Raw genomic sequence first — 24,521 nt, 5'->3', positions numbered from 1 at the left:
TACAGCTCTAAAACCAAAAGTATACTTACAATGTGCAGCTGATATTTTTATAGGCAACTACATAGATATTTTTGCCACTGATACATCAGCACTTTTTTTCGATATATCGAGAGCTGATAATGATATCTCTTTAAATATCGATATATTGGATTCCAGATTTTTTAAAAATATCAACAGTCCTAGTCCAAACCCACTCCTCCTCCACCTCCCTCCCTCCTCCTCTTTCCATCCTCTCTGTCTGTTTGTCTTTGTCTCTGTCCTCCTCCTCTCCCCCCCCCCCTTCCCTTTGTCTTCTCCTCTGCAACCTCTCTCTGTTCACCTCCGCCCTCCTTCCCTTTGTCCATACCCTCTTCTCTCTCCTCTTTGTTCTTCTACTTCTTCTCCCTCTCACTATGTTCATCTCCTTCTCTTTCCTCCCTCTCTACACATCTTCTCCTCTTCCCTTTCTCCGTGTGCCTCTTCCCTCCGTATCCACCTCCTCCTCCCACTTCTCATTACTTATTTCCTCCCCCTATCAGCCCCATCAATCTCTCCCTACTATCTCTCTTCCCTATCCATCCCCTCTTGCCAGCATTCTCTGTACATCCCCTCCTTCCATCTATTTTGAGCTTCCCTCAGTCATGCACAACAACTGCATGTGTGGCCCCTGCAAAACAGGCCCATAAAATACAACACCTGTCCATCAGGCCACCCACTCATCGAGGATTGGAAAACTATTTATTGCCCCACACATGTAGGCTGTCCAGCTAAGCACACCTATAAGGCAGACCAATACTGTTCCTACACACAACAGGCCTGATGTGCAGGGCAGCCTATACAGCAGGGGTTGAAAAAAAAGGAAGAAAAGATTTTGCCCTTACCTATATTCCTATTGAACAAATACAGACATATATGTATATATGCTGCTTTAAAAGATGATGATGTTGTTGTTGTCATTGTTGTTGTCAGTCCGAAGACTGTACAGCGTTGTTTAAAAAAACGTACATCCTATGTCCATCTAAATGTTTATTAGTGTATTAAGCAAAAATTTGAAGTAAACTGATAAAGAGCTTTTCCTGATTTTTATATGATGCTGTTGTAGCCTTCAGTCCAAAAACTGATTTCATGCAGTTCTTCGTTCTACTCTATCCTGTGGAAGCTGCTTCATCTCTGAATAACTATTGCAACCTACATCCTTTTCATCCTGCTTACTGCATTCATCTCCTGCTCTCCCTCTAAATTTTAACCTCACTTCCCTCCAGTACTAAATTGGTGATCCCTTGACGTCTCAGAAAGTTCCCTATCAACAGATCCTTTCTTCTAGTGAAGTTGTGCCAAAAATTTCTTTTCTCTCCAATTCCATTCTGTACCTACTTGTTTCTTACATGACCCACCCACCTAATCTTCAGCATTCTTCTTTAGCACCACATTTCAAAAGCTTCTATTCTCTTCTTGTATACTGTTTATCATCAATGTTTCATTTCCATGCATGGCTACACTCCATACAAATACTTTCAAACAAAGACCTCCTTAACACTTTAGTCTCTATTCAGTGTTAACGTATTTCTCATCTTCAGAAGCACTTTTCTTGAAATTGCTAGTCGACATTTTATATCCTCTCCACTTCGGCCATCACCAGTTAAGTTTGCTGTGCAAATAGCAAAGCTCACCTACTACTTTCAGAGTCTCATTTTCTAATCTAATTTCCTCAGCATCACCTGATCTAATTAGACTATGCTCCATTATCCTTATTTTGCTTTTGTTGATCTTCATCTTATATCCACTTCCAAGATACTGTCCATACTGTTCAATTGTTCTTCCATGTCTTTGGCTCTCTCTGACAAAACTACAATGTCATCAGCAAACCTTGGAGTTTTTATTCCTCCTCCTTGAATTTTCATTCCTTCAAATTTTTCTTTGATTTCCTTTATTACTTGCTTAATGTATTGACTGAATGACACTGGCGATTGGCTATAACCCTATCTCACTCCCTTCTCATCCAAACCACTGCTTCCCTTTATGCCCCTCAACTCTTATAAATACCGTCTGCAATCTGTACAAGTTGTACATAACCTATTGCTTTCTGTATTTTACCTCTGATACCTTCAGAAATTTGAAGAGTTTATTCCAGCAGACATTGTCAAAAGCTTTCTCTAAGTCTGCAAATACTTTAATGGTTAGTTTGCTATTCCTAAACCTATTTTCTATAAGATGTCATAGGGGTCAGTATTGCCATATATGTTTCTACATTTCTCTGTAACCCAAACTGATCTTATCTGAGGTTGGCTTCTACCAGTTTTTCCATTCTTCTGTAAAAATTCGTATTGGTATTTTGCAACAATGACTAATTAAACTGACAGTTTGGCAATATTCACACCTGTCAGCACCTGCTTTCTTTGGAAATGGAATTACTATTTTCTTCTTGAAGTCTGGGGGTACATCACCTTTCTCAAAGATCTCACATACTGGTTGGAATAGTTCTGTTATCACTGGCTCTCCCATGGATATTAGTGGGTGTGAGAATCAGATGCCCCCACACACCCGCACCCCAGACCCCAACACACACACACATTTTTATTCTATGTATGGATATGTTTTTACGCTTATCATAATCTGTGGAGCTAGTTGGCATACAAACTTTTACTAATGTGGTAGACATCGATTTCTTCTCTGTCTTGGCTACAATAATGTGTTCACTACCTGTTTGTAATAGCATACCTGCATACTTATTTTCTTATTCATTACTGACCTACTCTTGCATTACCCCAATATGATTTCTGTGTGTGTGTGTGTGTGTGTGTGTGTGTGTGTGTGTGTGTGTGTGTGTGTGTGCACGCGCGTGCGTGTGTGCATGCGTGCGTGGTTAGGTGGGTGCGCGAGCGTGCATGCACACAGGTGGTCAGAAACAGTGTGCTTGTAAGTGTATTATAGGTTACGCTGAAAAATAATTTGTTATGAAAAGAAGAGATATATTGCACCATTTCCAGTTAGCCAATCAGACCATTGCATGTGCAAATTCAAGCAGTCTGCCAAATACTATTAGTTTCAGCTGTTCTCCATAACATAGATTAGTTCTCATAATGTAGATTATAGCCTACGACTCACATTCAATCCTTACTACCGTCCCTTGTCCAGTTTCTGTATCACTCTCCTGTTTGGTTTTAGGAAACCAAATGAAGACAGTCTCTGGTGGACCACATTAATTTGCATGCCCAATCGCCTGATTTACCATCTTCAATGCTAATTACCTTAGAAAAAATGCAATGTATCAAATTTTTTTCTTAACAAATTATTTCTCAGCATAATCTACCCTGCAACACCCTTACAAGCTTTTCAGACGGTTTCTGACCACCTTGTACATGTGTGCATGTTTATATATACACCGACGAGCCAAAACATTATAAACACCTGCTTAATAGCTTGTTGATCCATCTTCGGAATACAATACAGCACCGATACTGCACACCATCAATTCTACAATTTGTTGTTAAGTTTTTGAAGATATGGGGTATCAGATGACTACAAAAAGTCATGTAATTCCTGTAAATAATGGGCTGCTGATTTATGTACGTGATGACAGGACTGATAGCAACCCAGAAGGGTTCCGTTAGATTCACATCAGGTGAATTTGGTGGCCAACACATCAACATGACTTCACTTTCACGCTCTTCAAACCGCTGTAGAATGATTCTGGCTTCGATACACAGAAAAATATACTGCTGAAAGATGACATCACCATCAGGAAAGATATCAGGCATAAAGTGATGCTGGTGGTCTGTAGCTGAAATGATGTCTTCAATTATTTCCACAATTCCCATTCAAGTGGAGGATAATGTTTTCCATAGCACAATACTGCTCCCATCAGCCTGCACCCATAGCATGGTGCATGTTGGGAGCTGCTGTTTGCCTCAATGATACCATTTGCAGAGATGACCATCAACCTGATGTAGCAAGAAATGTGATTCATCTGAAGAGTCGATATGTTTCCAATGACTTGCGGATGAATCCCAATGGTCCCATGCCCACTGCAGTCATAACTGTCGATGTCGTGTGGTCAACATGTGAACACACACGGGTTGTCTGCTGCAGAGCCCCTTATCTTTGCTAGGATGAGCTCCCATCTGCCTCTGCTCTGCTTACATACTTCTCTTACCACGTCATTTGCCTGCAATGCCACCATGTGGCATCCAGCATCACAAAGAACAGTGGTCACAATGTTTTGGCTGTTCAGTGTGTGTCTGTATATTTTTCTCTAGAAGAGAGTTGTATTGGGATGGAGAAGAACTTGTGTGTGTTTCTTGATTCCAAGAACACTTTCAAAATGATATTCTGAAAGAAAAGCAAGTGGAGTACCTTAAACAAAATGCTATTGTAACACGACAAAGAAACAATACCAACTGAATAAAATTAGGAAAACATTTATTAAAGGGCTGTTGTCTTATCACACACACTTAAAGATATATTTCAAAGATACAATTGAGCATTGTTTACCAGTGGTCATCTATGGTCTAAGAATATGATGTTTAAGAATCACATAAAATTTGGTTCTTCTAGCTATGGCTGGGGAACTATACCACAAAAAAGTACAGGAGATCAGAACTACTTTAAAAGCGTAAGGAACGAAGACAAATATGAATAAAATTTTAAAAAAAGATGAAATGGGTGATCAAAAGATAAAAAGAATACTGAATGGGCACAAATTTCAACACATGCAAGATTTTAAGTACATAGGAGGTATAATAGAAAATAAGTGGAGGGACAGCACAGAAATTTAATCAAGAATTCCAATGGTAAAACTGCCATTTTCTAATAACAGGAAGATTTTTGCAATGGTAAGAGAATGTGATTAACGAAAATGTTGATAATGTGTTTTGTTTGGAGTGTTCTGCAGTAAAGCTCTGAAGCACTGAATATGATAAGAAAGGCAGAAGGGGCACGGCACTCTTGGAATATGGATATGGCAAAGAAGCGAGTAAATAAAACAGGTAGACAGAGAACATATGCTGAGGAAAACTGAAGAAGAGTAATTACTGAATGTAACCGACTGCACACGAAGAAATTGGAATGAGCATATACTGAGGAAATGAAAAAGAAATTATATTATAAATAGTTCTAGAATGAAATCTACATCTATATACACACTCCAAAAGCCAATGTATGATGCACTACGGAGGGTAGTGGTGTATGTCAGTGGGTAGTTTGTACAACTACTAACCATTTCAGTTGCTTTTCCCCTAGCAAACAAAGCGAGGTGACTGACTATATGCATCTGGAAGAGCCGCAATTTGTCTTATCTTCGTGATCCTTAAATGAAATACATATTGGCAACAGCAGAGGCATTCTGCAGTCAGTCAGCTTCAAATGCCAGTTCTATTATTTTATCAATAGCATTCCCCGAAAAGAATATTCCCTTCCCTGCAGGGATTTCCATTTGAGTTCCCGAAGCATTTGGAGGATAGGTGAAATGCAGGACAGAAGACTCAATAGATGATATTAATAAGGAGTACAAGGGCTACAAAAACTGGAGACAACATGGATATGCTCACAGAGCAGAAAACTTGACGATGACAATGACAACAACAATGACGGTGATTATGATATTCAAAATCTAAAAAGTTATATGTAGTAGAGGATAGTAGACATATTTCTCCTTCTAATGCCTTGTAAGCAAATATTTCTAAATTCTCATGCTTAACTGATTGATTAATATAAAATTTCATTCATGAATAAATTCTGGAGAGAGTGTGATTAATATTTTCAACTGCTGGGACTGACATCTAAAAAAACATGTCACTGAGCCCCACATATAATACTAATTACTTTCTTCGTGCAAAAAACAATTTTTGCCCAAGTGATGAGTTGTCCCAAGCAATTACACCAATGCTCATGAATGAAAGAACACCTGCAAAATATATGTTCCTATTTTTGTCAATTATTTTTATGGAAGATGTAGGTAGGCTCAGATGTTTTAACATGAGCATTACATTGTTTCTCTAGTTGTAGGCCAACACTAAACACATGCAAGAATTTACAACTTCCTACAATGTTTCTGTCAGTACACAACATTATTACTGTCAATTTTGTGTGTGTTTGTCTATGGAGTGAATTGGGAACAGTCATTCCTGAGAGTAAGTCTTAGCCAGCCAATCTGTCTCTGAAAGGAAATAAATATGGTAGAATGTAAATTTAGGAGTAAAGGAAACAGCCCACTAAATAGTGGAACCACTGAGTCACTGACAGGCATGCAAAACAGAATGAATACTTCAACACACACACACACACACACACACACACACACACACACAACACCAACCAACCACACACCATAATGAGTGGTCACTGCCCAACTGTGCCCCAGAGCACAGTTGGCCACTCAGCAGCAGAAAATACTACTGACAAGGGGAACTCCCCAGCACACCCATTTCAGATTTAATGGTATAATGGCCCAGCGAATAGCCCATCAAAAACTGAACACAGACAAAACGTGAAAAAAGTGTACTGAATTGTGAAAAAAGAAGCAAAATAGAAACAGTGAACGGTCGAAGCTCAAGATGACCAACATCAAGCACAATACAAAAATTATGGTGTTGTGGTTGTGTGGTCATTGTGTTGGGCTGCAGCGCAGGAAATCTGTTTTCAGATCTCCCTCTGTCCACTTCTTTCTTTTTCTTCACAAAATTATGAACTTTCCGTCCAGTTACTGATATTGTCTGTTCTTCTATAGACTTGGCATTTGTTTTACTATACACTGGTTATAGAATACGAGTCCTGTGATAAGAACATATAACTATCGCAAGTAAACATGATGATAGTGAGAACAGGCGAGGCACCACATAGACCTCACAGAAATGAAAACATCAAATAAAAGGCTGTGAACTATGTTACAACAAATTAATTCAAGAGACAAAACTTCCAAAATTGAATGCAAGAGTCATACCATGGGTTACTTATGTAGAACAAACAGGAGGTATGTACATGTGTAAGTCCCTTCCTTACATCTTACTTTTGCAAACGGACATTACACCACGACACAGACACTGACTTTAATGGAGCAAATAGATATGTCGGAGACCAGACAGAGTTCATATTTTTGTGAACAAAAAAAAAAATTAAAGGTATGAGGGTGATCTGAACATGGATCTCCCACTTCACAGTCCAACAATGAGATCCCAACCAGGGCACCACAGTTACACAATTCCGCTCGATATTGCATATCTTGAGCTACGACCATTAACTGTTTTGATTTAGCTTCTTTTTCACAGTTCAGTACACCTTCTTCCTGTTTTCGTGATTAATCTGTGTTCAGTTTGTAATTGGCTATCCACTGGACCATCTTGCCATTAAATCTGATGGGTGTGTGATGGGGAGTTTCCCCTGTGAGCGCAACATTCTGAATTTCAAGGGCTGCTTCACAACCTAAGCCACCTGGATCCCCCCCCCCCCCCCCCCCCCCCACTCCCAACACCAGTTTTTCTGAAACGCATAGTTGGGAGTCACTAATGCAACAAATCCTTTGTTCCCATAACACTGCCAGCCTCAATCTCAGTTAACTCACCTTGTTCCCACATCACCATCACCATCACCATCATCATCACCATCACCATCACCATCATCCACTGCACAAACTCGCTGGCTCAGGTGCCCATGTCTGCATTACTATCCTACACATCTGTGGCCTCTCCCTCCCAAACTTTCTATCCTATGCACTTACTGCCTCCCTCTGAGCCATCAGCCACCCTTTCCCAAATCTCCCTCCCATTCCCTGCACCAATTCTGCCCAACACAATACCTCACCATTGTCTAAGTACCAAATTGCAGTCTCACAACATTGTATAACAACAGTTTCTTTACTTTAGAAGTCATTTCATCTAAAAGCCAGTATACTTTTCCTGAACTTGCAAACTTCTGCATACGAAGAACAACTGTAATTTGAGCTACCCTGCCAAATTTGACATGCAGGATGATACAGGTTAATGTCGTCCCATGGAAAGGATATTCATATCTCAGTCACTGCTCTGAACTCAAACAAACAAATATTGGAACATGTACTACTGCTGAAGAGATTTCTGTGCTCACCTTGTCTGAAACAGATACTCTGCCTGGTCAGCAGTCTGTAATCGAAAGACGTGCTGTTTCTTGGTGTAGTCAGTGGCTTTTGTAGCCAAGGAATGATGTATACGGATTGCATTGTGCAAGTTATCACTCAGAGCACTTTTACGAAATCCATGCTCATCTTTATGGAGATACAGTACCATATCACGTAGCGTGCAATAGAACATTTTCCACCCACGCTTCCCAAAAGGCGCTGAAAAACAAAATTATCATAGCATAAATATCAAAAGTTGTGTGTTTTTACGGTCTAAAACAGAACTTAACATTTTGATTTTTTAAAACTACATCTAAACAATTTTCCCCAGAGATAATTAATTTTTTTGCAGGACTTTAAAAGATTTTACATTCTGTGTTCTAAAGCTTATTTGCTACAGGACTCTATAAGAAAACACTGTACTTACAAATAGCTGTATTAAGATACTGGTACTCCCTTTAAAAAGTGACAATACTGACCATCCTATACCAGTATTAGTTAGTGCTCAGACGCTACTTCTTGTTATATGAGGGTGATTCAAATGTAAAATGGTAATTACTCTTCATACATTTATTCATTTATCATTTACACAACTGAAATCTTCAGGATTTTTTTCCCCTACATAGCTTCCTCCACATTCTACACACTTTTGCCAGTGATTCTGAAGCTTCAACATTCTTCGTTCATAAAAAGTTTGAGAGCGCATCATTAGCCAATTGCACATATGCTCCTTGATGTCTTTGAACCGTTTTCCCTCCAAGCAATTCTTTCACAGAAGCTAAGGAAAAATAGTTGAAGGAGGGGGCGGGGGGGGGGGGGGGGGGGGGGGGGGGGGGATAGGTGCAAATCTGGATAGTAGGAAAGGTGGTCAAGGATTTCCCAATCCATGTCCACTAATTTGTCCCTTGTCAAATTCGCTATACGAGGCTTAGCATTGTCTTGGGGAAGGATAACATCTCTGATGCACTTTCCGTCTTTTGTTTCAGTGCGTGGCTTTTGCTAAAGTTAGCCATGGCAGTAGTAAGCTACATTCACTGTACATCGATTGTGAAGAAAGTCAATGAGTAACACTCCTATGTAGTAAAAAGAATGGTTGCAAAACTTTTCTGGCTGAGAGGCAGCTTTTGGCCTTCATGGACAACCTTCATCCTTTCTTTGCCACTCCTTATATTCTGAATTCTGGAATGTAATGATAGACCCATATCTCACATGTGATGATGCACTTCAAAAAATCCTCCCCTTCTTACAGAATCAATTCCAAAGTCTCTTACAGATCTCCAACCTGACCAGTTTCTGTGGTTCCATTAACAACTTCGGAACCCTTCAGCACTAATTTTTCTAAAGCCAAACTAATCATCAATATAGTACGAGCGAGCACTCCCAATGCTTTCACCCACTCCTGCTGTGTAATCACCTTCAATACTCTCTCTCTCTCTCTCTCTCTCTCTCTCTCTCTCTCTCTCTCTCTCTAACAGCACGTATTTGCCTCCAAGCCTTGACTTTGGATGTTGAGCATGACCTTCATTTTCTACACTTTCTCAGTCACCATTAAATTCTCTGGCTCATGTAAACACTCAGTTCTGGGACAGTGTAGCATCCTCAACTGTTCCTTCAAATGAGTCAAAATCTCTGAGAGTCTAACCGCTTGATACGTTTAAAACTTCATGAAAATAACATTGCTTAATAGAAGAAGGAAGCTCTTCTTCACTCATGACTTTACAGGGGCCACACAGAGTGAAGTAGCAAAACAAGCTGGTTCCCCAACCGTAACAAACCAGCCTTTAACACTCCACTCTTCAACCCACCACTCCACCATCTTGTTCAGAAATGCTTGCACAGTACAATGGCACAATTACCATTTATATCTGAGTCACCTTCATATAATAGGGTTCACAATCCAAGCAATGTCATATATCAATTTCCATCAGATGCTACATCTTCCACATTGAGCAAATAAAAACTTGTGTATAAAAAAATCAATTTTAAATAATTCCTCTAATACAGTGTCTGGCAGCTTATTAAACAACTCATATAAAAGCATTGTTCAGTCATTTTGAAATTTACTTTTTTGTCAAAGTAGTTGTCTTTAGACCTGGTATTGTACCCAAACACACCACTACACTTAACAAGTAGGATTTCTGGGTACATGAAAAGTTAATTTAAATTAAGTGCAAAGAATATTCTGTTAAGTATTTACATTGCGCCAAAACTTCATGACAAAATTCTTCATATCCCATTCAGTACTTGTATCCTTTTCTGTAGCAGCAACATTCTATTTACACATCAGCTGCACAGTCCACAAATTTAATGTCATAATTAAAAACAGGTAAATAGTACTATAATAAACAAGTCACTGTTCGGATATTAACTGTATCTGCAGTTGGCCAAGGAGTTATAAATTCCTACTGATTTTCCTCACAAATAAAAATTATTTGATTTACCCAGCGAAGATTTTTATTCAGGTACCTTCCAAGAAATTTTGTTGTCCACATTATGTATATATTATTTACAAAATTGTTCTCAGTGTTGTTGGTTTATATACTGATTATTGAGACTTACTAACATTCACATGGAGGTCACAATCTTTTAAACACTTTTCTCATATTTGTTACAACCAATGGTGTTATACAAACCAACTTAGAAAGGTATAGATACTCTGCTTAAAAAGAGAAGCAGTTCAAAACTGGGAATAAATCCAGAACTTCCGGAACTGCTTCCATTTGTTAGAATGTTGAGAACGTGGGTAAAAAGGAGTGGAAATGACACATAAAAAGTAGAAAAGCCAAGCGAAGTTAAGTTCTCTTACTTTCTCCTAATAAGCAGTTTTCTATCTCGTTTTACTTTAGTTTCATACACAGAGCTTATAACTATGTAAGCTCTATGTTTGTGCACTTATTAACTTTGTGAAGGTTTTAGACAATGTAAATATTTCTTCTTCATTGGGAATTGATATGTACTCACTCTTCTTCCCATTTGGATCAATACAGCTCTTTCTCATAACATAGCCTTTCTTGTACTCAACTGCTGTAGCAGCATTAGGCACATCAAGGAAAGGATTGCTGGCTGAAAGGCTATGCTGCCCATCAGCTTGCTTTGCTGGGAGGCTGCATTCATCACTGCCGGCATCATCGTCTCTGCAACATAATATTTGAGTAGTAGCCATACTCAGGTCAGTCCTACTATTACACTGCCACTGCCACCACAACCACACACACTAAGAAGGAAACGTACTCTCAAAAATTATTAGAATATTTACCGGAAATATAATCTCATTCATTTTAAGTTAGGACTTTACCATGACTGTTACTGGATGAAACAACAGGTTTACTGGTCACACACTTTCACTTGGCCCCTGAGCAGAAAATGTTGGGAATGGAAATTTGCGATCTGCTCATAGCACATGGGCTGCTTAGAAAAGACCTGTCTCCCTCTCCCACAGCAGCCAGCTCACAGCTTTCAAAAGGAATGAACGTGTAATAGGTTCATGCATTGCAGAAGTTACGGGAAAGTTGATTGCGAGTCACTAATAGGACAGGTACATCATCTTAGCTCTCTTTTGTAAATAATATTAACAGTCACTACACATAACACCACACATGGGATATTCACAATGGCTACTTATTGTTGTGGCACACAATACTGTTACATAGCTAATTTCAATAGTGATTGTAAACATTCTGGAACAGCATGAAGTCAGCCAACTTCCACAATCACCGCGGGGCCAAACAAAAGTGCATAATCAGTACCAGCCACTGTTTGGTTATTTCCCACAACATATTCCAAAGCTTTAAATCTTCATCATCAGGTGGATTTATGTGGGTTTATTATGGCATGTATGTGTGGTTTTATGACTCTGAGGACAATCTGTGGCCCTGTCTCCAGTGGTGACAGGCTCCTTTAACTGTCATGATACATCATAAACAAAAGATGGCATCTAGAAATGACCCTAAACCGAAAATGGAAGGTAGATTTTTTATTGGGTCAAATATCTGCAAGTTAGTCTTTAATTACTGTAGAACTACCAAGTCCATTCGGGGAAATATTTTCAACACATCGTGCAAATTATTAAACAGCCAGACACTGAAGGACATGTCTTTTTATTACTTCTAAATTAGTTAAAGTTGCTTCTACACCTTCTAGAGACTTATATACACTATGGATGTCAAAAGAAATGTTATCAACACTAAAACTATTCTCTCTGGTTTAAATATGTACAACAGTTTGGCAGTAATAATTTTTATTTCTTCAGGGGGCTGGGGGAGCATTGTTAGCAGTTACACTAACAGTTGGAGTTCACATGTTAGCATTCTGGGCATTAAAATGATTCCAGAATGTACCTCACAGAATAATGAAAAGTGTTACTGCAGTGGACTTAATTCATACTGCATCCCTGTTATTCAGATGAAACTGTTCAGTGATTTATCCGAAATTCCCACATTTGTGGTTGGTAACATAATCCCACAATCAAATTTCCCCGTCTCTCCAACATTTCCTGTTGGGTGACTCCATAAGGAATCCTTTGTACAGTTGCTCTTGATGTTAGAACATCCATGACAAAATAAGTAGCCTCTACATGCTTTTTAAAATAGATTAAATAAACGCAAGAATTAATAAGGGTTGCCACAAATATACACAGTGTTTAATTATTGTGGTAACAGTGGGCAACAAATGACAAAAACATTGATTTTGTTAGGGATCTGAAAACATATTCCATTTAATGCTCCCTTCCACATTCTTCCAATTTCTAATGTTAAGTTTCTCCCTTACAGATGATATGTTTCATTTTAAGAGATTTCCACCTTCCCTTCAGGATAACATAAGTCTTATGGTTTCATGGTAAAAGAGGATATTTACCATCTGAGCTGAATACAATCCAAACTGTATTGTTTCGAGAACTTCTGCGTAAATTCTAGAACCACTCAGCCTTCTATCATCTCTAACACACGATATTTTAGATACAAGTGTGAGAGAGTGGAATCCTACCTACTGCGTGTCACATGTCTGTGTGTGCAGGTTTAAATTCAGTCGCAAGAAGAATGTAATTGCAGCGGTCGAACAGCACCGACACGCAGTCCATGGATGTTTAGTGAGTGCGTACGAGAGGACCATGGAGTATTTATGTAACTGTCTAGAGGCAAGACATGTTTGTGATTTCGGTGTAACAGAGTCTTGATTATTAAACCAACTCTGTTGCAAATGTAACTTAATTGTTTCTAATGTGAGACGACACAGGTGACTTACAAGAAGTCGAATGTTTATGTGAGAAGTGTGAATTTTGTTCTCTGTGGAAGCTGAAATACACTGATAGTGAACCAAAAGTATTCTTCGAGTACCTCTTTATTTCACGAATAAAGAGGGAGTCTTAGAAATTCCTTTAACTAGCATCATCTTTAGAAGTTTATAGAGATTCCAGCAGCCGCCTAAACAGGGAAGAAGATCAGCTGTTCACTCTCAAGTAAGTCAACTCGTACAAAGGAGTTGGAAAGGTAGCGTACACACACTTCACACAACCTTCTGTCATCAAAAATTGTTAGAAAATATGGAAACATTTCTGAAAAAAAAATTAATTAATTAATTTGAAGGGTTAGACCTTCTTTCTTGCTGCTTACAGAAGTACACACATATTTCATATTACTGCTTTAATTTGCCATTTAAATTTCCCCATAATGGCAGAGAGGGCTCTAGAGGCACGGTGATGCCAGCTTCCCTAAGAGAGACTCTCCAACAGAAAATCAGGCAGGTCACGATACCTAGTGGCGACAGCCCCATCACGTGATTTAATCTGTGCAGCACTCGTAATGCAGCCTGGGGATTGTAAAATTACTAACAAACTCACAAATAGTCTCAGATAAAGGACTGGATCAACTGATGACAATGGGAAAATCTTAAGGACAACAGATGTGTGATTTGGCATTACAGATTGTATGTCTTTAGCTACATGGAATGTTACAGGATTGACCAACACAGAAAGCAATTTAAATCGAGTACTCAATGAGAGGGAAGTAGACTGCAATAATAACAGAAATTAAGAAAAAAATTAAAAGGAACAAAAGATCTGACAGACTACTGGATGGCTTAGAGTTGCATCCCACAAAGAAAACAAACCAATGCTGGAGTAACAATTTCATTCAGTGATAAATGGAGAAGAAAGATTCATCAGTACAGCTTCATAAATGAAAGAACAATGACAGTCAGATTTCAAACTCCAAGTGGTCATCTCGTATACAGACAAGAGGAGGGAAGGAAGGTTGATACTGACACTTTGTCAGAAAGAAGTTAACAGTGTTAACGAGACAGACCATTTTGTCAAAGCCGGTGATTTTAATGCAAGTGTCTGAAAACTACCCATACCAGGTATAATAGGACTATTTGGAGAAAACATTCTTAACAATAATCAAAGGAACTTCGCCAATTTGCCTCTTTTAATAATTTTAAAATTACTAAATCATTTTACAGAAAGAAAGACTCTCACGAGTTCAGATGGAATGCATGAGACATAAGATGTCTGGTTGCTAATATATTACTTAATGATAAAATGAAGACTCTTATACAAGATATACACGTTAACAGAGAAAGCGACACAGACAACAACAACTACCCTTTAGGCAGTAAGTTAAGGCTACTATCAAAAGTGAAGAAAACAAATAAACTCCAAAAGAAACCACAGTATGAGTTGTTCAAAGTACACCTCCAGTTGGAATATAGTACTTCGAAACTTTATCAGCACAGACTCCAAGAAAACCTTGCTTCGCTACCAATCATCGATATAGAGTGAATTAATATTAAGACATGTGTCAACAAAACTGCCTCGGAAGCAATTGGAAAAAAAGATAGATGGGAAAAAAACTCAGTATTTGGAACACAGAAATTAAAGAAGCCATTAAAGAAAAACAAGTAGCTTCTTTGAAATTTCTACAGACAAAAACATATGAGAGCAGGGAAAAATAAGAAACAAAAAGAAACACTGTGAAACAAACAGAGTGCAAAACACACCAAGAGTCGTGACACTTCTTCATAAGCCTCTCAGAACATGACATACATAGTAGACAGCAATGGGCATACAAAGTCATGAAAGCCCTGAACAAGGTAGAAAAAGACACTACCTCACTTGCCATTATATCCAATGAATGATGTATAAAGCATTATACAGAATTATTGTGTACAAAGAAGGCTAGAGGTAACAATGGGGAAAGTGTTTACAATGAAACAGTAGATCCAATTACAATGGACGAGCTCCATGTGGCTTTGAAAGTGCATGAAAAACAGAAAAGCTGCTGGAATAGATGGAATAAAAGCAGAACTAATTACATATGAGGGCCAGATAAAAGACTTTTAAACTTAGTAAATGAATGCTGGATGAACTGCACAACCCCTGATCCTTGGTATACAGTACAAGTAATCTCCCTTTTCAAGAAATGGAAATTTCATTCCATAATTGTAACTCATGACATCAATAACCTCACGAAAAGTATGACAGTAGCTATTACTTCTGAATAATAAAATGGATTTAAATCAGGCCATTCAGGCACAGACAATGTGTTTGTAATTAAAAACATTGTAGAAAAACACAGAGAATTTAATACAGAAACCCATATCGCCTTTATCAACCTCGAGAAGGCTTTTGACCTTGTGAGCCATGGTAGCCTTTGGAAGATTATGTCTGAATGTGGATATCCTTATCACCTAATATTGGTAGTTGTACCCAGTATTTTGAATTTTTATCTGAATTACATCTGTCGCTATTTTACACTTCTACTTATCAAACGTTTACAGAAAAGTATGATACTAATGTGTTATACTGTAGTACATTATTTTATTTCTAGACAAAATGAACAATAGAGTAGCTTTCTTTGTAATTAATGCTAATGATAAAAAAGAAATGCTTTGAACATGTGTATTAACAAAACTTTTAACTTCTGATCTTTGCATTTACTGACTCCCAATCTTTGCATTTACTGACTCCCAATCTTTGCATTTACTGACTCCCAGTCTTTGCATTTACTGACTTTAGAAAAAATTTGGAAACTGTGTCTCTGTACTCAAATATAAGCATTGAAAATTTTAGAAAAGTCAAACACACAATTAAGAGTTATGCCTACAAAAGTACTGAAAAAATTAAATTTTCTCATTTATGTAATCAGTTCTTCAGTATGATATTTAAAAAATGTATTTCCTCAAAAATTTATTTTTGATTTGAAAGCATGTGGACTACTGCTAAGATTTCTTAATTCTTGTGGTAGCTTATTGAAAACGGATGCAGCAGTATACTTCACACCTTCTGCACAAGAGTCAAGGAAGTGCGACCCAAATGCAGATGGGATTTCTGCCAAGTATTAACTGAGTGGAAGCTGCTAATTCTTGGGAATAAGGTGATATTGTTAACAATAAATGACAGTAAAGAATATATATATTCGGATGCTAATGTCAGAATACCCAGACTAAAGAACAGGGGTCGACAAAGAGGTTTGCACACTTACACCACGTATTGCTCGAACCGCCTGTTTTCGAGCCAAAAATATCTTTCAAGAATGGGAAGAGCCATCCCAAAATATAATACCATGTATCATAAGCTAATGAAAATAAGCTAAATAGACCACTTCTTGTGTTGCACTATCACTTACTTCAGATACCGTTCGAATAGTAAAAACAGCAGCATTAGGTCTCTGAACACAATCCTGAAAGTGGGCTTTCCACGACAGTTTACTATCTATCTGAATGCCTAGAAATTTGAACTATTGAATTTCACTAATCATATGCCCATTTTGCAAAATTAAAATGTCGGGTTTTGTTGAACTCTGTGTTGGAAATTGTAAAATCTGAGTCTTACTGTGATTTAGCATTAGTTTATTTTCTAAAAGCCATGAACTTACATCATGAACTGCACTATTTGATGCAGAGCAAATGTTGCACACAACATCCTTCACTATGAAGCTAGTGTCATCAGCAGTCAGAAATATTTTAGAATTGCCTGTGACACTAGAGGGCATATCATTTATATATAAATGAGGAACACGAGAGGCACCAGCACCGATCCCTGGGGCACCCCTATTTCACCATGCCCCACTCAGACCCCAAATCATAGCCATTCTCAACACTACAAATAATTACCTTTTGCTGTCTCCTGTTAAAGTAAGAGGTGAACGGATTGTAAGCTACTTCCCATATTCCATAATGGTCCAACTTCTGGAGCAATATCTTGTGATAAACACAAATGCTTTAATTAAATAAAAAAAATACGCCTAGTGCTTGAAACCTTTTGTTTAAACCATCCGCTGTCCCACAGAGGAAAGAGAATACAGCATTTTCAGTTGTTAAACCATTTCTAAAACCAAACTGTACATTTCATAGCAAATTATATGAAATAAAATTATCAATTATCCTTATGTACACAGGCTTTTCAATAACTTTAGCAAACACCGATTGCATAGAAATATGTCTAAAATTGTCTACATTATCCCTTTCTCCCTTTTTATAAAGCTGCTTTCCTACTGAGTACTTTAATTGTTCACGAAACTGACCATTCTTACAGGAAACATTACAAATATGGCTAAGTACAGGGTTAACATGTGCAGCACACTACTTTAATATTCTGCAAGGCACTCCATCATGTCCATGAGAGTCACTAGTCTTTAGTGGTTTAATTATTGACTCAATCTACCCCTTGTCAATATCATACAGGAATATTTCAGTCATCAATCTCAAAAAGGCATTTGCGAAGAGTGTTATATGATTCCCCGTAGAAACTGAATTTTTATTTAATTCACCAGCAATGCTCAGAAAATGATAGTTAAATACTGCACACATATCTGATTTATCAGTAACAGTAATATTTTTACTACGAACTAACTTTATATCGTCGACCTTGTGATGCTGACCAGACAATTCCTTCACAATTGACCATACGGTTTTAATTTTATCCTGTGAGTTAGCTATTCCATTTGTGCACCACATACTCTTTGCCTTCCTAATAACATTTTTAAGCACCTTACAATACTGTTTGTAATGGGCAACTGTAGCTTGATTGTGAGTACTTCTAACATTTTGATATAATTCCCACTTTGTTGTACATTATATCCTTATTCCAGTAGTCAGCCACCCAGGCTGACTTTTACTGCAGGTACCCCGTTTAGAATATTCTAATGGAAAGCAACTTTCGAAGAGCATGATAAATGTGTTAAGTAAAGCATTATATTTGTCATCTATGTTATTAGCACTATAAACATCCTGCAACTCTTGTTTCTTAATGAGCTTTAAAGAGCTCTCTACTGCCTTTGGATTAGCTTTTCTATGTGGTTTGCAATTATATATAACAACTGTTTGAGTACAGAAACCTTCTAGTGTTAAAATTTGTGCATCATGGTCTGAAAGGCCATTTACCCTTTTACTAACAGACTCCCATCTAGTAATGAAGAACGAATAAAACTATTGTCTATCGCTGTGCTACTGTTCCCCTGCATCCTGGTTGGAATAAAACAATCTGCATCAGATCATACGAATTTAATAGATCGTCCAACATCCTTTTTCTTGCACAATCACATACAGAATTAATATTGAAGTCACCACATGTAACTAAATTTTAGTACTTCCTATAAAGTGAACCAAGAATCCTCTCTAACTTGAGCAGAAATTCTCTGAAGTCAGAGTTTGGGGACTATAAACAACAAAAATCAGAAGTTTAGTTGAATTAAATTAAACTGCCCTTACACAACATTCAAATAGATGTTCAGTTCAGTGCCATGATATGTCTACGGACTCAAATGAAATTCAATTTTTTTATTTTTTTTTATTTACATATGTGGTCACTACCCCACTCCACAAAGAACTCCTTGAAAAAACAGCCAGCTTATCTGTATCCTGGTAAAGGAAGCCTCTTAACTGTCGAATTATTTAAGTGGAGCTCCAATATACCAATAATGTCAGAGTCATCATCTATAATCAGTTCACAAATTTTATCTCCAATTCCTCTTACAGTTTGATGAAATATGCTAATTCCTTCTCTACTTGGATACCTGAACTCCTCTGAAGGTGATTCCTTCGGTAGAGGGACTTCCTTTAAGCAGGAATACCTATCAGCTGACTTCACTCTAAAAAAGGTGCAGCTTTAACACCAACTACTACAGGAATTTTTTCACCTGTGATCCCACCACCGCCCTCTACACTGACACCTATAAGCTTTGCCAGCCTCACCTTCCCAAACCTACTGAGGTGCAGGCCATGCCTAGTGAAACCCGATCTATTGATAGACTCAACTGGCACCACTGCAATGTGACCCATGCCCTCCACCATCAGTGCCCTCTCCAGCCCCATGTTAACACACTTAGCAGCAGTGTTAAGTTGAGCCCGATCATTGTGCTGAAACAGTGGCACAAAGTGCACATTAGTGCCACCAGTTTTAATAGCTATCTTTACCAGGTCACTACCTACATCATACTCCCCATCCCTATGAAGACTACTCCCTGCTCCACTCACAATCACTACCTGATCCTCTTTCATAAAATTCCTACATAGCTCCCCTATGTTAACAGTCACCTGAGCCAACCCTGCACTAGGCTTCACAATGCTGGTGACCTAGTACTCACTCTGCAACACTTCCTGCACTGCTGGCCAATACTTCTGCCATGTGAATGGATGTACAGAACATAACATAAAACCTGGATTAATGACACATTTTTAATAGAAGAGTCTCTCGTTCTCACCACAGATATCAGCTGATGTAACAAACGTAACATACAGAGTGTAATGAGCCAAGTACTTGTAAGCTGAACATTACTTACAATGCCCATTCAAGTGGATAAGATTTAATTGCCTGGTATAGCTGTTTGAGCACCTCTCTTGGGAAGTTGTCACCATCATTCAGTTCTGAGAGATTTTCAATGAATTCCGTGCATGTCATCTTGCGACCAATATTTTGACCGTGAAGATCCGTGTTGAGGAGCATTATGGCACATGTCAGAGTGTGAACAGCATCTGTTAATATAATAATTATATATTGTATTAAAACTGAGAAAGAAAACATTATTTGAAAACTCTCATGATAATGTTGCTGAAAGTCAGATAATAGGTTTATATAATCAGTAATGATATTTTCATACCACAGAATCAATACCCATTTGTGTTAATATAATAATCATAATAAATATAATAATAACTGAAAATTTAATAATAAAGTAAATCTACAGACTTTTCAACAGCAAATTTTTATTCACCAATGAACATTTTGAAGCACAGCTTCATTATTCGGTCTACAGATGGTTGCTGAAGGACCTTAATACACAGTGGTAGCTTGTAAACACACATTTGCAATTATCTGGCAAAAAGTTATTTTCTTCGATTTCTTGGCTTTTGTTACTGTATACTTTCACCCATTCAAGTTTTAGATACTAATTATGATACACATTGTGCAAACTTTGGATTTGGGCACCACTGGCATGCCACTCAGTTTGTCGCCCCAAGTGACGGCTGCTGTTACACAATGAATAAGAGTAGGGTGCTAAGAGGAAAGTTCTCAATGTAAACTTAAGGCTGTATCTGTTTATCAATGACAATACATTTCATTCCAAAAATTATATGCAGATTGTTTTCCTGATTAACTGAGTAAATGATGCAGTTCGAAAAATGAACACAGCGGGAAGTCCAAGATAGAGTAACAATGATGTGGAATGGATGGAGTGCTACTTACAGTACAGATGAGGTGTTCAGTTGCAGACAGGACCAATGAAAAGAGAATCCTTCAATATTAGGGCTTTCAGACAAAGAACTACTTCTACAGTATACACACACACACACACACACACACACACACACACACAAACACGCGCGCGCCCGCGAGCACTGTCACCATCACAGTCATTGCCACAGGGCGCTAGATTCGAACTGCGATGCGTCTGGCATAGCAGCAACCAGGGATGGGTGGTGGTGGTGGTGGTGGTGGTGGTGGTGGTGGTGGTGGTGGTGGTAAGGATGCAGTATGAGGCAGGAGGGGGAAGGATAGCATGATATCCCATGATGTGGGTGGGGAAGAAGCTAGAGCAGCCTAACGGGCATTCAAGGCTTTCAAGTGCAACATCGAGAAGCAGTGTGAGGGGCTAGGTGGTGGTGTTGGTGGGAGGGGGGAGGGAGAGGAGAGGAGAGGAGAGGAGAGGAGAGGAGAGGAGAGGAGAGGAGAAGACTTCAGGTGCATTGGAGGGATGGACATGAGAAGTACTGGAGTGGGAGCAGGGAATGGGACAGGTAAGTGGGAGACAGGGACTAGTGGAGGTTTACGCAAATGGAGGATATGTCGTAAGGAGGGTTCCCACCTGTGCATTTCATAAAAGTTTCTGTTGGTGGGAAGAATCCAGATGGCACAGGCAGTGAAGCTGCCAATAAACCAAAGCATATCATCTTGGGCAGCATTTCCAGTGACTGGCTGGCCCAGCTGTCTCTGGGCTGTAGTTTGGCAGTGGCCATTCATGCAGACAGCTCGTTAGTTGTCATGCTTACATAGAAAGTAGCACAGTAATTGCAGCTTAGTTGATACATCACATGTTGCTTTCACAGGTGGCCCTACCTTCGATGGAGTAGGATGTGCCTGAGATAGGACTGAAGTAGGTGATAGTGGGTGGGTGTATGCGACAGATCTTGCATATTGGGTCTAATGCAGGGAATTAAGCCACGAGGCAAGAGGTCATGAAATCACCCCTCTCCAGCTGCAAACCCTTCTTCTGCAATGATCTCTACCTGTTGAAATTCCATCAATGCGTAATACTCGCCAACCTAGTCCTGCAAATCGATATACATATGGACAAAACCAATTTCCAGTACCTTTTCTCCATTCTTAAAATTCTCCTGCTCTGCAATCCCAAATTCCTGAATCCCATCTCCTGGATTGAAACACTGCCCTCATGGAACTCAAGTAAAATGTGCAATGCAACCTCATAAACCTCCAACCTATTCATCTCATATTGCCTTGGACTACTGTCCACTATCCATCACCTCAACGACTTCCATCAAATCTCCCCTCATAGTCATCAAACCCTGCCTTACAGACCTACTACATTTAGCTAACCCTCAATACTCCTTCAAATTACCACATAGAATCCACAATCTAACCAGACCCTTAACATAGTCAGAACCTGTCTTCCAAAAGCCTCAGCCCAGTGAAGTCCAAAGGCCTTACCTTTTGCTCCACTTCCGAATTCCACCTTCGGGTTGTTCAGATCTTCTCTCCTTCTCCCAACCCTTACAGTGAAAGCACTTCTTTAACACCTACTGTACCAATCAGACTCAATCCAAAACCAACACTGAACCCTGCCCGAATCAGTTTACTCCTCCATCCAACCGTGATCCGCCACCACTGCCTCCAAAACAATCCCCGTTAACTTCTAAAAATTTGTTATCCTTCAATCTTGCCTCCTCACCATTCTGCAAATCCCTCAACATGGAAACCAAGCTTACATCCACAGAAAAAGCCACATTCCATCATCTAAAAGCTGATTGTGATGTTATAAATCCTATCTACCAATGAAGCCTCCACCACTCTGGTTATGAACCACAGGGAATATCTGGCAAAGGGACTCTCCCAGCTATCAGATACGTCCACCTACAAAACATGCCACGGTGGCCCTATTCCAGAAACTTGGCAGGGCCGCTAGTCCTTTCTCAAATTCTTAGATCCATTCTAGAACCCAACCCCTAGTCCTATTTCTCTCCACCATCACCCTATTGGGCTTGGATATTGTAACCCCTCAGACACAATCTACGCTCACGTGGACCAACACCTTCAGCAAACTACCTGCAACCTACCCTCCTACATAAAAGACACCAGCCATGTCTTCCATCAACTCTCCACAGTTCCTGTTTCTCTACCATCCAGCACCATGGTCATCAATGCTGATGCCACCTCCCTCTACAGTAACAACCCCAACGCCCATGGCCTTGCCATTACTGAACACTACATCTTTCAATACCCATCTGACTTCGAAACTACTACAGCCTTCCTGGTCACCATGACCAACTACACTGATCAGCCAGAACATAATGACTACAACCCTACTATCGATATACACCCATTCAGGTAACAGCAGCATCAACAGGTGAGGGGTGCCTGCCAGTCACACACACGCTTGCTGCATGTTGTACCAGCAATGATGCTGTCCGTGTGCAGAATGGGGAGGCGCGAAAGCTATCTGTGAGACTGTGATGGCCCAGATGCTCGGGACGAGCATTTTGGAAACTCCAGACTTGTCAGGCATTTGAGGAGTGATGTTTTGAGTGTCTTCCACATGTGGTGAAACCAACACCACCCCTCACTTAAGGCTGGGGTAGACTGGTAAAATAGGACAGGCGGCAAACTGTGGCGCAACGAACATCAGATTTTAATACTAGGCAGAGGACAAGTGTGTCCAAACACACAGTACACAGAACACTTCTATCGATGGGCCTCCACAGCCACTGACCCATGCATCTACCAATGTTAACATATACTGTGACACGGAGATAAGCTGACGGCGGATCCATTATGCTCTGGGGAACATTCACATGGGCATTCATGTGTCCAATGGAGAACATGCAAAGCACCATGACAGCCAAGGAGTATCACATACTGGTTGCAGACAACATACACTCCTCAAGACTATCATGTTCCCTGACGGCTGTGGCACTTTTCAGCAAGATAATGTGCCATGTTACAAGGCAAGTAGTGTGATGGGGTGGTTCAAGCAGCACTGTGGTCAATTCAAATTTACGTGCTGGATCCCCATCTCACCAGGTCTGAACCCGATCGAACACATCGGAGTGATTGAATGTGGCATCAGAATTCATCCCCCCCCAGAATTTACAGGAATTGGGTGACCTATGTGTGCAGATTTGGTGGTGACGATGATGATGATGATGATGATGATGCTGTTTGGTTTGTGGGGTGCTCAACAAATCAGTTATCAGTGCCTGTACAAATTCCCAATCTTTTCACAGTCCAGTCTCACCATTTTCCCAAATGATGACGACATGATGAGTCAACATGAACACCCAATCTGTGGAGGGGCGAGGTGTAGAGAAAATCCCTGACCCAGGCAGGAATCAAACCCAGGACGTGCCAACTCCCTCCTGCAACATACCAAGGACTCATTGCTTCCATGCTGTGATGCGTTGCCACTGATATCTGTGCCAAAGGTGGACGTACTGGCTTTTAGGTAGGTGGTCACAGCTTTCTGGCTGATCAGTGATATCCTTACAATTACTTCTGCTTTGATGGCATCACCTACAAACAAATCTGTGGTACAGTAATGGGCACCTGCACGGCACCGTCCTACGTCAACCTATTCCTGGGCCATCTAGAGGACTACTTCCTAAGCACTCAGAATCCCAAACTTATCACCTACCACCAGAACCTCAACATCATCTCCCCCATTTTGCTTCACCTGGTTCTCAACCCAAGGTGACACATTCCTCCTGTTGACCTCCACCTGAAGGGTGACTA

The 24,521-nt window shown here is 39.5% G+C and overlaps 1 protein-coding gene across 4 annotated transcripts in view; it reads right to left on the bottom strand.

The window, feature by feature from the left end:
• Window positions 1-24,521, bottom strand: part of LOC124618836 (PH and SEC7 domain-containing protein) — an 814,418-nt gene that overhangs the window by 142,087 nt on the left and 647,810 nt on the right. For all 4 annotated transcript variants that reach the window (XR_006980055.1, XM_047145380.1, XM_047145381.1 and 1 more), the window contains exons 9-11: window positions 19,840-20,032; window positions 11,027-11,199; window positions 8,056-8,284 (exon numbers count right to left, since the gene is read on the bottom strand). Coding sequence is in view for 3 of the 4 variants with exons in the window: in XM_047145380.1 (XP_047001336.1) it covers window positions 8,056-8,284; window positions 11,027-11,199; window positions 19,840-20,032 (595 nt within the window). In the remaining variant the exon portion in view is untranslated. The remainder of the gene's footprint in view (window positions 1-8,055; window positions 8,285-11,026; window positions 11,200-19,839; window positions 20,033-24,521) is intronic.

The sequence above is a fragment of the Schistocerca americana genome, chromosome 1, assembly GCF_021461395.2.
Source record: "Schistocerca americana isolate TAMUIC-IGC-003095 chromosome 1, iqSchAmer2.1, whole genome shotgun sequence".
Classification (NCBI taxonomy): domain Eukaryota; kingdom Metazoa; phylum Arthropoda; class Insecta; order Orthoptera; family Acrididae; genus Schistocerca; species Schistocerca americana.
The sequence above is the reverse complement of the archived record's forward strand: the minus strand, read 5'-3'. Positions and strand labels throughout refer to the sequence as shown.